Consider the following 12,109-nt stretch of genomic DNA (forward strand, 5'->3'; position numbering starts at 1 on the left):
GATCACCGGTAAACTGAAGCGCTCTTTTAACTTAACCAAACGCATTCTATATGAGATAAATCAGATATACATCAAATAAACACAATATTACAACGTACAATTGCACAAAAGGCTGCAAACGAACAGCGCACATCTGAAGTGTCTCTGAAGGAAATAATGCATTATTTATCGGCTTTAAGATATCGGCCAAATTTTCTTATCAGGCCGATACAGATAACAGAAAAAATGAGCATTTATCGGCCGATACCGATATGGTGGCCGATATATCGTGCATCCCTACATATTTTCTTAAATAAATACATGCGTTTGTATTTATATATACATAATAAATACACACAGTATACACACATATATTATGTAAACAAAAACTTTTATTTTGCATGCGATTAATCGCGATTAATTGTTTATATATATATATATATATATATATATATATTTATATATACACACATATACACATATACACACACACATACAAACACATTATATATACAGTATATAGACCCTATATGGTTTTTGAAAGTGATACTTCTGTTAACCAAGGTACCTTTTCAATGATCAAAATTAAAGTGAAACCATAATAAATGAGCAAAATACAACCGTTTGAAATAATGGCTTTGTAACTCAATCTGTATGCCCCATTTTGAGCAGCCAATAGTGCAACCCTGCAAGATCATTTTTTATTATCTCAGTGCAGTTGAAAAGGTTGTGCTACTTAATGAAGTGTAGAAACTGCAACACAAAATCTTTGTTTTGAGTATTGAGCACACTCGCATTTGTGAAGTCGAATTTTGGCTTCAAAAGGGCTGTGAAGAAACAGCTTTCCCTATACGCTCATCAGTCTATTGTTCATTTGAGAGATAAAGGCTATCGAATGTACCACCTCCTTGAAAGAAGAAAGCAAACTGTATTTAACCAGGACAGAGAGTGAAGTGGACAGCCCAGATGCACAACACTGCAGAAGGCAAGAACTTCAGTCTCTAGCTTGAGAAACAGACTCCTCACTGATGCTCAGCTGGCAGCTTAAATGAACAACACACACCAAACACCAGTTTCATCTGCAACACTGAAGAGAAGAGTCTAAGGCGCTGGCCTTTTAAGAAGAGTTTCAAAGATAAAACCCCATCTGAAGCTGGCAAATGTGAAGAAAAGGATAGAATGGGGAAAATAACTTAAAAACTGGATGGTAAATGATTAGAAAAGAGTATTATGGGAAAGTGAATGCAAGTTTGAGATGCTGAAAGTCAATGAAAAGGGCCCTAACAAGCCAAAAACACCTGTATAGGAAGTGCTGCAGAAAGCGTGAGATGAATCATTCTTCTAAACTGACTGCTGAGATGCGCCTGCTTACAGGGTTGCCAAGTTTCCAAAACAAATCCCGCCCAACTGCTACTCAAAACTAGCTTTAAAAATCGCGTCCCGGGGGGGTAAAATACACGTTTTTTAAATCGGTAAAATATCGCATAAATATTCGGCTAAATTTCACGTTATTGGAGTCGCTTCAACCCGCGGACATGAAAAGCAACTGGGGCAAGATAACAGCGTTAAAGTAGCCTAATTCCGAGGGAAAACTGTGAACTTGGCAACACTGCCTGATTTGCTGTCACTGTTGCACATAGAGGACACTTTGATGAAAAGTAACTAAAATAAAGCTCGCATTAATTTCATTGCGATTGCATTGTTTATTAAATACAGTTCATTTGACATATTCATGTCATAGACCAGAAAACGCTGCAATTTATAAATATTAAGCTACAGATTCGGATAAGCATTATGCGAATCAATAAAATCAATGGCAGCGACAAACATTTCTAATTTCTTTACCTGCAAAGTATATGTTCAAGGCACACCGGCTCTCTCATAAGGGATGAGCTGCAAAATTAAACCAAAATGACTTGGACTGAGCAGTTTTTGGCGTGTTCAGACGTCAGAACCAGGATGTCTGAACTGCTTTCATTATGAAACTAAGCATAGCTGCCATTAAACACAGCAAAAAAGCGCCTCTCTAGTCTTGGTTCATGTCACAGGGTTTGACCGTATGACAGCATTATCTTTCTTGATCCATAATAACAAGGCAAGAGAGCGATTACAGTATTTCTTACAAACTTGTTTTGAACTTACAGACCTGTTTTGAAGTTCACGGCACGCCATGAACGCAGGAAGCGAAGGGGAGGAGCTTAGCGAACTTTCACTCTGATTGGTCAACTGGGGCTTTGAAGTGCAGCGCTTTACTTATATTTACACAAATATAGAAGTTCAATATAAAGCATCCGAACTGTTTTAGAATAAAAACTTCTATGCATGATATATTTTATCCTATATGTACTGTAAGTCATACATGGATAAAGATAAAATATTATTTTATCCAATAACTTTTAGATGGAAATCTTATTAGCTTGTTTTTCTTTTATCACAATATTGCAATTAAGTGAATATATGGGTTAATACATAACTGTATAATTTCTATTACTACTATTTTTTTTTTTAAAAAAGAGAATTTTGTTAACAAATAAAATCAAAATATTTTATAAAAGCATGATGTCTTGATAATTTTCAGTTATTAGTTAACTTCCATGGGTAGTGTGTGATTGATTTATTTTACAATAGTACAATAGTGATTTTAATCCTTTCCATTTTAATTTACTTATTGTGTAATTCAAGTACAGTTTCTAACCCTATACCTATTTCAGTCCAGAAATTTGCTTTTAAAATACGTCTGTAAAATGTAGTGGAGATATTTAGCTTTAAAATGCTACTGTGTGAGGGGTTAAAAATTTGGATGGATGGATAGATAGGGAAAAGACAGAACATGCCTGAAATGCAGTCTGAACATTGGATAGTTCATCAGTTCCACAGCGCTCAATTTTCTATGCAAAGAAATTGCATATCTCAACTCATGACATAAAGAACCAATTGCACTACATTCAATAAGACAAATGCTCAACAACTGCATTTGAAAAATAGCTTTAATGTAAAAATAAGCTTGGTACATTTTTAAAAGAGGAACTGTGCCTTGAAGCAGACAGTGGAAAGGGCCGATGAAATATTTAGTACATTCTTGCACAAGAGATGTGCCTTCAGAGAAAATATTAATGAGAGTGAAGATGTGCAGACATTGAAGAATCATTTATATCTTGGAGCCAAAAAGGTCTTTGTGATTTATATTAACCCCAGACAAGAGCTGCATCGATGCAGCTAGCAGTTTAAGAGGATGGACTCTTCACTCTGCATACATATTTAATTCTGTATTGAGTAAATTATTTATGTTTTGATTAATATATAATATATATATCTGGTAGAGCTAATTATATTTCAAACAATTTAGTAAATAAATGACTTAATTTTCTTTGATAAGCAGCAGAGTTGTTTGATGACAAATGAAAGACTAATGGATTGCATCAAACTATGTAAACTAATGTAAACTCTGCATATTAACCCTTTTAAGGTGATACAAATAGCAACAAACTTCCATAAGAAGTTCCTTTAATGTTGAGCAATATTTGAACCCAAGTTTGGAAGAGCAGAAAGAGTTCATTAACACCTAATTATTCATATAAATCCTTAATAATTATCCATAAGGTATTTGGCGACTTCATTATTTAATACAAAATAGATTTTTTTTTGTCTTTCATAAAAATCACAACACCAAAATATGATATAGCCTATAAAAGATTTCCTATGTATTAAATTAATATCTTTCTGAGGTTAATTAAATCCAATAATGTGCAAGTATTTCATCAGTCCAACGCATTGTACGAGTCTAGACTGTCAATGTCCGTTCCTTCAGTGACTTCCTGTTCGTCTGTGTCCGTCTTCCCCATGGCAAAGTTAATGAAAACCTAAGGAGACAAGTCAAGACAATCGTTTAGTCACCACATCACCACCTCTGTGTCTCTTTTCATTTCTTTCCTTCCTGGCCACTAAACATTCAAGAACTACTCACTTGTTTACCCTTTAATTTGTATTTTGGTCTGTTCCTCACACATCGACTTCAAAAGGTATACAATATAGTGTAAGGACTACTTTTATGTGTCTGTTAAATCTTGACAAATCACTATGAACTGTAGTTGTATGGAAAAGAGCTGTGTGAAAATTCTTCAAACAAATAGATCTCCCTTTGTGTTCCACAGAAGAACAGCATGAGGGTAAATAAATAATGACCAAAAACATCTTATGTATCTTACCTCATCCAGAGTGGTCTGGCTGACTGAGAAGTGTTTGATTTGCAGTACAGCCTTGTTGGACTCTAACAGACCAAAGATTGAAGCCACACCACCGGGAGCAACAGGCACGTGGTACTCCACCATATTTGAGTGATGATCCTTTATGAACAGAACATGGACAATGTTAACTTTTAAAATCCACTTTAAGTGCTCTGCTCACATCATAAATCTGTAAGATTTTCTTCCCCCTTAGGGCTACTAATCATGTAAGTAAGTTTTTTTGTCCCAAAAACAGGCATAATTAAATTTTTATGACCATTTCCACACTCTGACCCATGAACCTGCTGTGCCTTCAAGGCTTTTCAGTAAACATCCTATTTCTATTTGAAATGAGATATGGCATATTGCCGTCAAGTCGATACGCCGTACTTTTCAATAACTTGAACTTTTCAATAACTTTAACTTCATTATGATGTGCTCTGTTTCTCACCTTCAGGCACGTGCTGGGGAAATTCTGCTGCATGAAGTTACTGATCATATCTACATCGCAGGAGGCTTCAGCTAAGTACATCTTCACCGTGAATCCTTTACCAAACCTGTCAGAAGTACAGAGATTATTTTATCACCAGGGACAAAATTAGGAAGTGTCTGCAGGAGATATCAGGCTCTAGAGCAACAATACTTGTGGAAAACAAAAGGAGACGTGAGAACCATGAAAAATAATTGGTAGGAGGAAACACAGGATACAGAAAGATAAACCACTGACCTGTTTTTGATGTGCTGTAGGGAGCCGAGACATCTGAACTGTCCTTTTACCATTATAGCCAGACGGGTGCAAAGGGCCTCACACTCCTCCATGCTGTAGGACACAAATACATACTGCTGAAACTCTCCGTTCAACTTTCTCAAACCCATCAAAACTGACAAAAACTTTTTATTACAAACAGCATAAGATATACATAGCGTCTTAGTATATAATAGATCACTGTCTTCAAACTTCAGATCTTTTTTAAATCTATTTGCAGTTTCAGGCAATTTTTCATAAAGCCAGTAGTTAAAGTTTGTCTTAAACTTTCATTGTATCTAGTTTCCACAGATAACTGAATACAGAAGCCCACTATAAAGGAAAAATAAAACTGTCAAATACATAAAAAAAGAAGAAGAAAAAAAGCAATATATATAAACATTTACTACATTTTTTAATGTCAAAACAATGGTTAAAGGTAATATGTTTATATATACTGCTATATACAGTACATACATACATATACTGCATATACTTAAAGTATAAGTAAAAAAAAATAAATTCTGCATTTGTCATAATATGTAATGTTTAATGTTCATACAGTTTTGTGAAATACAAATGCATTTGAATAGAATTTGAAAGATATTTCTTCAATACATATATCTAACATCTAAAAGAGGGTTCCTTAGAACAATGACTATATAAAGGCCAGTTACTGTCTTAATAAAATTATGCTTAATATTTGTCTCAGTGCAAATAGGTCTGTATACAGTACATGAAAATATTTAGCTGCCTTTATAATTTACAAAAGATGTCCTTCATATTTGTACGTTCTTAGTATCAAAAAGCTTGAAAACCCCTGGTCTAAGAGACTCAGTTTTGCCTTAATGCATCATTACTACCACCTATTTGAGCCGATGCAGCGTGAGTCAGGAGCGATCATTACCTGTGTGATGTCAGGACCACAGCACATTTGCCCATCACTTGCTCAGAGATGATCTTCCAAAGGTGACGTTTGGAACGCGGGTCCATTCCAGAGCTGGGTTCATCCTGAGAGGTTAGAGGAGACATGTACAGTAAGAAACACTTGGGATGTTTCTCTGCGCTTACAGAACAAAAACCTAATGCAAAACCCACACACTCTCCAGGTAAATGCAATCATGCAATGCACCGAGCCAAAATTTTAAGTCAGAATAACTGATATGCTATGAGACTTATGCCAAACAGCACACCAACGCATTTCAGAAGTGTTTGTAACAAGTGTGCAACATTTTATCCATTCAAACCCCTCTGAGCAAACACTCAAGACAACATGCAATACAGTGATTTATAGTGTAGCTGTATGATTTACTAAACAGTAACTAGTCTCAGCTTGGTAGGATAATGTGCATTGTTTGCTCACCAGGAGAAGGATCTGAGGGTTTCCGATCAGGGCCAAGGCTGTCGACAGCTTCCGGCGTGTTCCGCAACTGTAGCTCTCACTTGTGTTGTGTCTGTGGTAATTCAGCTCCAACTTTTTCAACAGATAGTTCACAACCTGGAGAGAAAAGACAGCATGGTAATGAGAAAGCAGATCATTTGATCTTTACATTTTCTAATTATTATTATTATTATTATATACAAGCACAGCAAGCCAAGCCACATTCCCCCCACATTCCACACTTATAGTTCAGTCATAATTTCCCAGCAATTTATTTTTGATTAACAAATCAATAATTGTCCCCAAAAAGGCTTAACAAGTTGTTCTAACACATTAACTGTGTGGTCTTGACATCATAATGAGTCACTTTGAATAATGTTTTGATTAAATGCCTGTTGACATTTGACCCCACACAGAGCACGTCATGGTTTCTGCATTCATTTAACTAATTGGATTCATACATCAAAGGATCCAAGTAGAAATTCTATGAATTTAAATAGCTTCTCATAAACCTGCAAGAAACCATAAAGAACTCTCTGTGGAATGGATTATATGCACCTACAGATCATCCTTTTGGGTCGGCATTGTACTGCACGCTTCCCTCAGGACATCAAAATTTACCAGCCGTTTCCTCTAAATCCTCTAATCCAAGTTAATGGGCCAAACCGCAAAAGCCATTTCAAAGTTTCAGCAGCTTTTACACAAAGCCTTGGTAGCCAAACGATGACTGATGGTATTCATAGATTGTTAAGTCAATTCCTTCCCAGCCCTTTTTATACAAGGGTAACATCATCATTACAGGGTGCCGGTTTTACTTCATTTTCGACAAAGCTGCACTTTATATTAACTTTACATAAAGATTTAATGTGTTAGTTCAGCCAAACATGGATATTCTGCTATAATTTACTAATCTTTATGTCATTTCAAACCTGTATGACTTTCTTTCTATTAACATAAAGCAAAAGAACAACTTTTGTAGTATGTTCAAGCAGCTCTCTTACAATGAAAGTGGATGGTGACCAGAGACTGTCAAGCTCCAGAAGGGGAAAAAAGCAGCACAAAAGTAGTCAAATATGACTTATATACTACTATTAATATTCTTAAAGTCTTCTGAAGCCAGTCGATAGCTTTATGTGAGAAACGGAACAAATTATTCCCTAAAAAATCTTGCCCTTGGTCACCATCCACTTTCACTGTATAAACAAAAGCAGTGTGAACATTCTTCAAAGCATTTCCTTGGCAGAATGAAAGTCATATGCTGTAGGTTTAAAACAGCATGAGGTTGAGTAAAGAATGAATTTATAAAAATTTAACTAATGTAATCAAATACTGTAGGCGGCAAGCTTCATAGAAAGGATCTTAATTTTGACTTTTATCCACAAAGGGACAGCCTTTTCACAATTTCTGTGGATGACTCACCTTTGAGAAGGTTCTAAGGCTGTAAAAGATTACATGCATTATTTGAGATTCTTTTTCTGCAGGCTAACCAAGTACCAGCAGAGACAACCCTGAATTAAGTTAGAGCTTGACAGAGAGGTATGTGCGTGTTTGAGCCATGTGCTCATAACGTCATAACTGTGTGTCACAGTCTCTGTTCATAATGGAGCTTCTTGATCAAAATATTTTGCGGATGCAATACAGAGAAAATAGCCATAAACCAATGTGATTTATCTTCTAAACAGTTCCCCTATGTATCTTCAGTGATTTAGCTGTTGAGAACAGCACAGCCGGTTCTGCATTACAAAAATGGATGTCTTTGACTCAAAAATTTGATTTAGAAGCTCATTTATTCCACACATTTACCTATTTATTGAACCTTGGTGTCTTTTCTCATATTGACATTGCTGCTGCTTTATAAAAGCAATCAAGCTATGATTCACTGTTACACATAGCCAAAATTGAACACATTCAAAAAAAATGTTTCGTTTAATAAGAAACGCTATTCCAACTTGAAATTAATATTCATAATAAGTTGCTAATATGACATTGCAACTCTTTATGCAAGCAATATTCCCTCAGACCAGTGTTTCAATCTTTAAGAAAACTGATTCACATCAGTGAAGAGTTCACATCTGCAGCCAAAGGCAAGTTTTACAGAAGTGCCTTTTACCAATAATCCTGAGAGAATGCAAGATTAATTAGCTTCCTCATTAATCAATGTGGAGGAGAGCCAACCATTTCCTGTCAAATGCAATATTCGGACTATAGTAAACTAAGATATATTTGTATCTTACTGAGAAGTCCAGCAGGGATTTCCGGGCCGGTCGATGAAAAACCGGTGAAGTTAGTTATGAGTTAAAAAGCCTGGTGGCAACAGCAGCATCTCAAACTAAATATATGCTGGTCCTTTCAAAATGACTGTTAAACCTCCATTTCCTGACATTTTTACGTGTGTGGAAAGACGTTATCAGGCTAGAGTACCACTTGACGAAAAACAGATGCAAAATCTCTCTTAGAGTGTTAAAGGATGTCAGTGGGTTGTGACATGATTTAACAGATAGCTGTCTGTTTCACCTCATCTCTTGCCTCTCATTTCAAATCATCAAACTCTATTAGCAGCATACATTTAATGTAGTTGCACATAATAAGGGCTGTCAAAAGTACCAGAATTTCCTAATCAAGTTGATGCAAAAATGTAATGATGTCTGTCTCTCTGTATTATCGGCAAAGTACTGACTCAGTAAGTTCTTAGCAAGTGCTTACTAACTGACAGTTGACTGCCTTTAAACTTGTGCATATATGACTTTTACTTTAAATTGAATTTGCGTATCTATACACAGCATACTACTGTTCAAGTTTGGAGTGTGTCTTATGCTCACCATGGCTGCATTTATTTGATCAAAAATATTGTAAATACAGTGATGCTTTTAAATATTATTGCAATTTAAAATATCTGTTTTCTATTTTAATATATTTTAAAATGTAATTTATTGATCGCAAATTTTTAGCAGCCAGTTAGTTCAGCCTTTAGTGTCACATGATCCTTCAGAAGTCATTCTAACATGCTGATTTAGTGCTGAGGAAACATTTATTATTATTATCAATGTTGAAAACAGATGTGCCGATTAATATTTTTGTGGAAATCATGATACATTTTTCAGGATTTGTCGATAAATAGAAAGTTCAAAAGAAAAGCATTTATTTGCTATAGAAATCTTTTGTAACACCATAAATGCACTGATCACGTTTGATCAATTTAACTGTATCCTTGCTAAATAAAAGGGTTAATTTCTTTCAAAAAAAGATCTTACTGACCCCAAACTTCTGAGTTCTTGAAACAGGCACTTTGACTAGTAACCAGTACTGAAATTTAAGTACATTTTTGACAACCATACACAGAGGTATCATCACAACAGAAAACATGCACTTTTCTAGGTCACTTTGATAAGAAACTGGCCTTGGCCAGAACGAAACAGACATTGATATAGCTGTGACCTTACCCGGTCAGTCTCCCTCTTGGAGATGCCCCTGATGCGGGCGTAAAAATAGAGATGTTCTTCTCCAGTCAGGAGGTCATCCAGTGCGTCCACCTGGGGGCAGTAACCAATGTTTATGCCCTCTCTCCTGCAGTCTATGATGTCAACCATTCTCCTGAGGACACAGGCCAGGGAGATTTATGAACATGCAATGAAACCAAACACAAATGTCCAGTAAAAGAGTCTGAGTGCATTAGAAAAAGATGGTGAGCACCAGTAAAAGTAACGATCAAGTTTTTAAAGGTACCCGTCAATGTCACAAATCTTGGCCGAACCATCAGTAGGGCTAATATCTCCTGTCAGCATCTTGAAGGTAGTGGTCTTTCCTGCACCATTGACTCCCAGCAATCCAAAGCACTAAGGAAGATATTGACCTTCCATTCATTTACATTGAATGTTTTGCTGTCATCGATTATTCTTAAGAGCTCAATAAATCTTCTATGAAAAACCATTCAGAATGGAAATATAATGAAGCACAGCATACGCCAAGTGCCTTGAACAAGACTTTCTGGGAATATAGCTGCATTTCCCCTCTGTGACCACATCTACATGCACAATTTCAGATAAATAACACATTGTGGCTAAATTATTATTGATTTGGTCATTTCGTTTAATGTTTGAATTTACCGAAAGTACTTTCTTAGTACACATTTTTTGAGTATTATAAATCCTAATATTAATATGGAACACCAACTTTTCACAATCCAGTCAATTCTCATTGCACAAAATCATTAATATTATGTTGACAATTGGAAACACTACCGAGAAAAAGTTTTTTTTTTTTTAAATAAGTCTCTTATGCTCACCAAGGTTGTATTTATTTGATCAAAAATACTATTACAACATTAAAGTCTAAATGTTTAATATTTTGATATATTTTAAAATGTCATTTATTCCTGTGATGGCAATGCAGTTTTCAATAGCCATAACTCCAGTCTTCAGTGTCACACGATCAATTGGTGCCCAGTTATTATCTATTATACTTAGTGCTCAGCTATTAATAATGGTACTTATAAAAACAGTTTTTGCTGCTTAATATTTTTGTGGAAACCATGATACATTTTTTTCAGGATTTGTTGATGAATAAAAAGTTCAAAAGAACAGCATTTATTTTAAATCAAAATCTTTTATAACATTATAAATGTCCTTACAGTCAATTTTAAACAATTTAATGCATCCCTGCTGAATAAAAGTATTAAATTATTTTCTTGCTTATCCCAAACTTTTGAAAAGGTAATATATATTATACACCAATTTATGTTTATTTAATACTGGAATTTTCTTGTGCATGTAAATGCTCTCATAATAAATATTAATATGAAAATAGCACAGACCTCGCCAGCTGGGATGCCCACAGACAGCCTCTTCACCGCCTGTACCCTTTTGTTCAGGTTTTGATACACCTTAGTCAGATGGTTAACCTGCAGAATATCGGCATTCGCATCGCCACAGTCCACACGCAGGCGTTCAGCCACCACATCTTCATCTTCATTGGGGCTATAGCTCTGAACAACGTTTTTCTTCCAGCAGACTAACCATCTATGAAGAAATACACAAATGCATAACAAATGTAAAAATTGTATACTGCACTACAAAGTAAAATTTCAAAAAGTAGTTCTGTGCCAGCCAGTTTGAATCCATATTGCCAGAGCCTCAGGTATACCTGACTTTGCGAAGGAGCGTCTTGTTAAGTAGCAGGCGAAGCGTGAAGCAGATGAAACCCTGCAGGAACATGGAGATGTACATCCAGCCCAGAACATCCATGCTGAAGGGGTTCTTGTAGGCGTCCACTCCGAAAGCGCTCAGGATCTGCACCTGCATGTCAACCCGTGCCAACTCCATCAACCCATTGCCAAAGCTGAACTGAGGGAAGACTAGGAATATGTTGCTCATGGTATGGTACACATTCTGGATGCTCTGAAATAGACAGTGAAAGCAAGTTAGAGAAGGAAGAACGATGTGCTAAGCTACTCAGGTATTTAAATCATCTTATTTGCCTGGTGAAAATTTATTATATTATATATAAGGTTTGGGATCAGTAAATAAAATTTTAACTTTTATTCAGCAAGGATGCATTAAATTGATCAAATTGACTGTCAAATCAGTTGCTAAATATTTATATTTAAAAATAAATGCTGTTCTTGTGAACTTTATATTCATCAAAGTGAATGATGAAAAAATTTAACTGTGCAACTGTTTTCAACATAGATAATAAGGCATTTTTCTTCTAGTGAAAATCAGCATGATTTCTGAAGGATCATGTGACACTAACTTTTTTGTAATATACACTAACTGACACCAACTT

General features: G+C 35.6%; 1 protein-coding gene and 1 long non-coding RNA gene across 2 annotated transcripts in view; both read right to left on the bottom strand.

The window, feature by feature from the left end:
• The window catches only part of LOC107602142 (uncharacterized), a 5,677-nt gene extending 3,479 nt beyond the window's left edge, over positions 1-2,198 (bottom strand). The window contains exon 1 of the long non-coding RNA XR_001611000.1: positions 2,126-2,198. This is a non-coding gene — a long non-coding RNA (uncharacterized lncRNA). The remainder of the gene's footprint in view (positions 1-2,125) is intronic.
• Positions 2,199-3,507: 1,309 nt separating this feature from the next.
• The window catches only part of LOC107602131 (uncharacterized), a 63,584-nt gene continuing 54,982 nt past the window's right edge, over positions 3,508-12,109 (bottom strand). Inside the window, exons 62-71 of the mRNA XM_016294542.1 lie at positions 11,468-11,721; positions 11,139-11,343; positions 10,052-10,161; positions 9,769-9,919; positions 6,311-6,445; positions 5,855-5,958; positions 4,930-5,022; positions 4,654-4,759; positions 4,185-4,322; positions 3,508-3,839 (exon numbers count right to left, since the gene is read on the bottom strand). Coding sequence (XP_016150028.1) covers positions 3,738-3,839; positions 4,185-4,322; positions 4,654-4,759; positions 4,930-5,022; positions 5,855-5,958; positions 6,311-6,445; positions 9,769-9,919; positions 10,052-10,161; positions 11,139-11,343; positions 11,468-11,721 — 1,398 coding nt within the window. The 3' untranslated portion in view covers positions 3,508-3,737. The remainder of the gene's footprint in view (positions 3,840-4,184; positions 4,323-4,653; positions 4,760-4,929; positions 5,023-5,854; positions 5,959-6,310; positions 6,446-9,768; positions 9,920-10,051; positions 10,162-11,138; positions 11,344-11,467; positions 11,722-12,109) is intronic.

The sequence above is a fragment of the Sinocyclocheilus grahami genome, unplaced genomic scaffold, assembly GCF_001515645.1.
Source record: "Sinocyclocheilus grahami isolate Dianchi unplaced genomic scaffold, SAMN03320097.WGS_v1.1 scaffold320.1, whole genome shotgun sequence".
Lineage (NCBI taxonomy): Eukaryota > Metazoa > Chordata > Actinopteri > Cypriniformes > Cyprinidae > Sinocyclocheilus > Sinocyclocheilus grahami.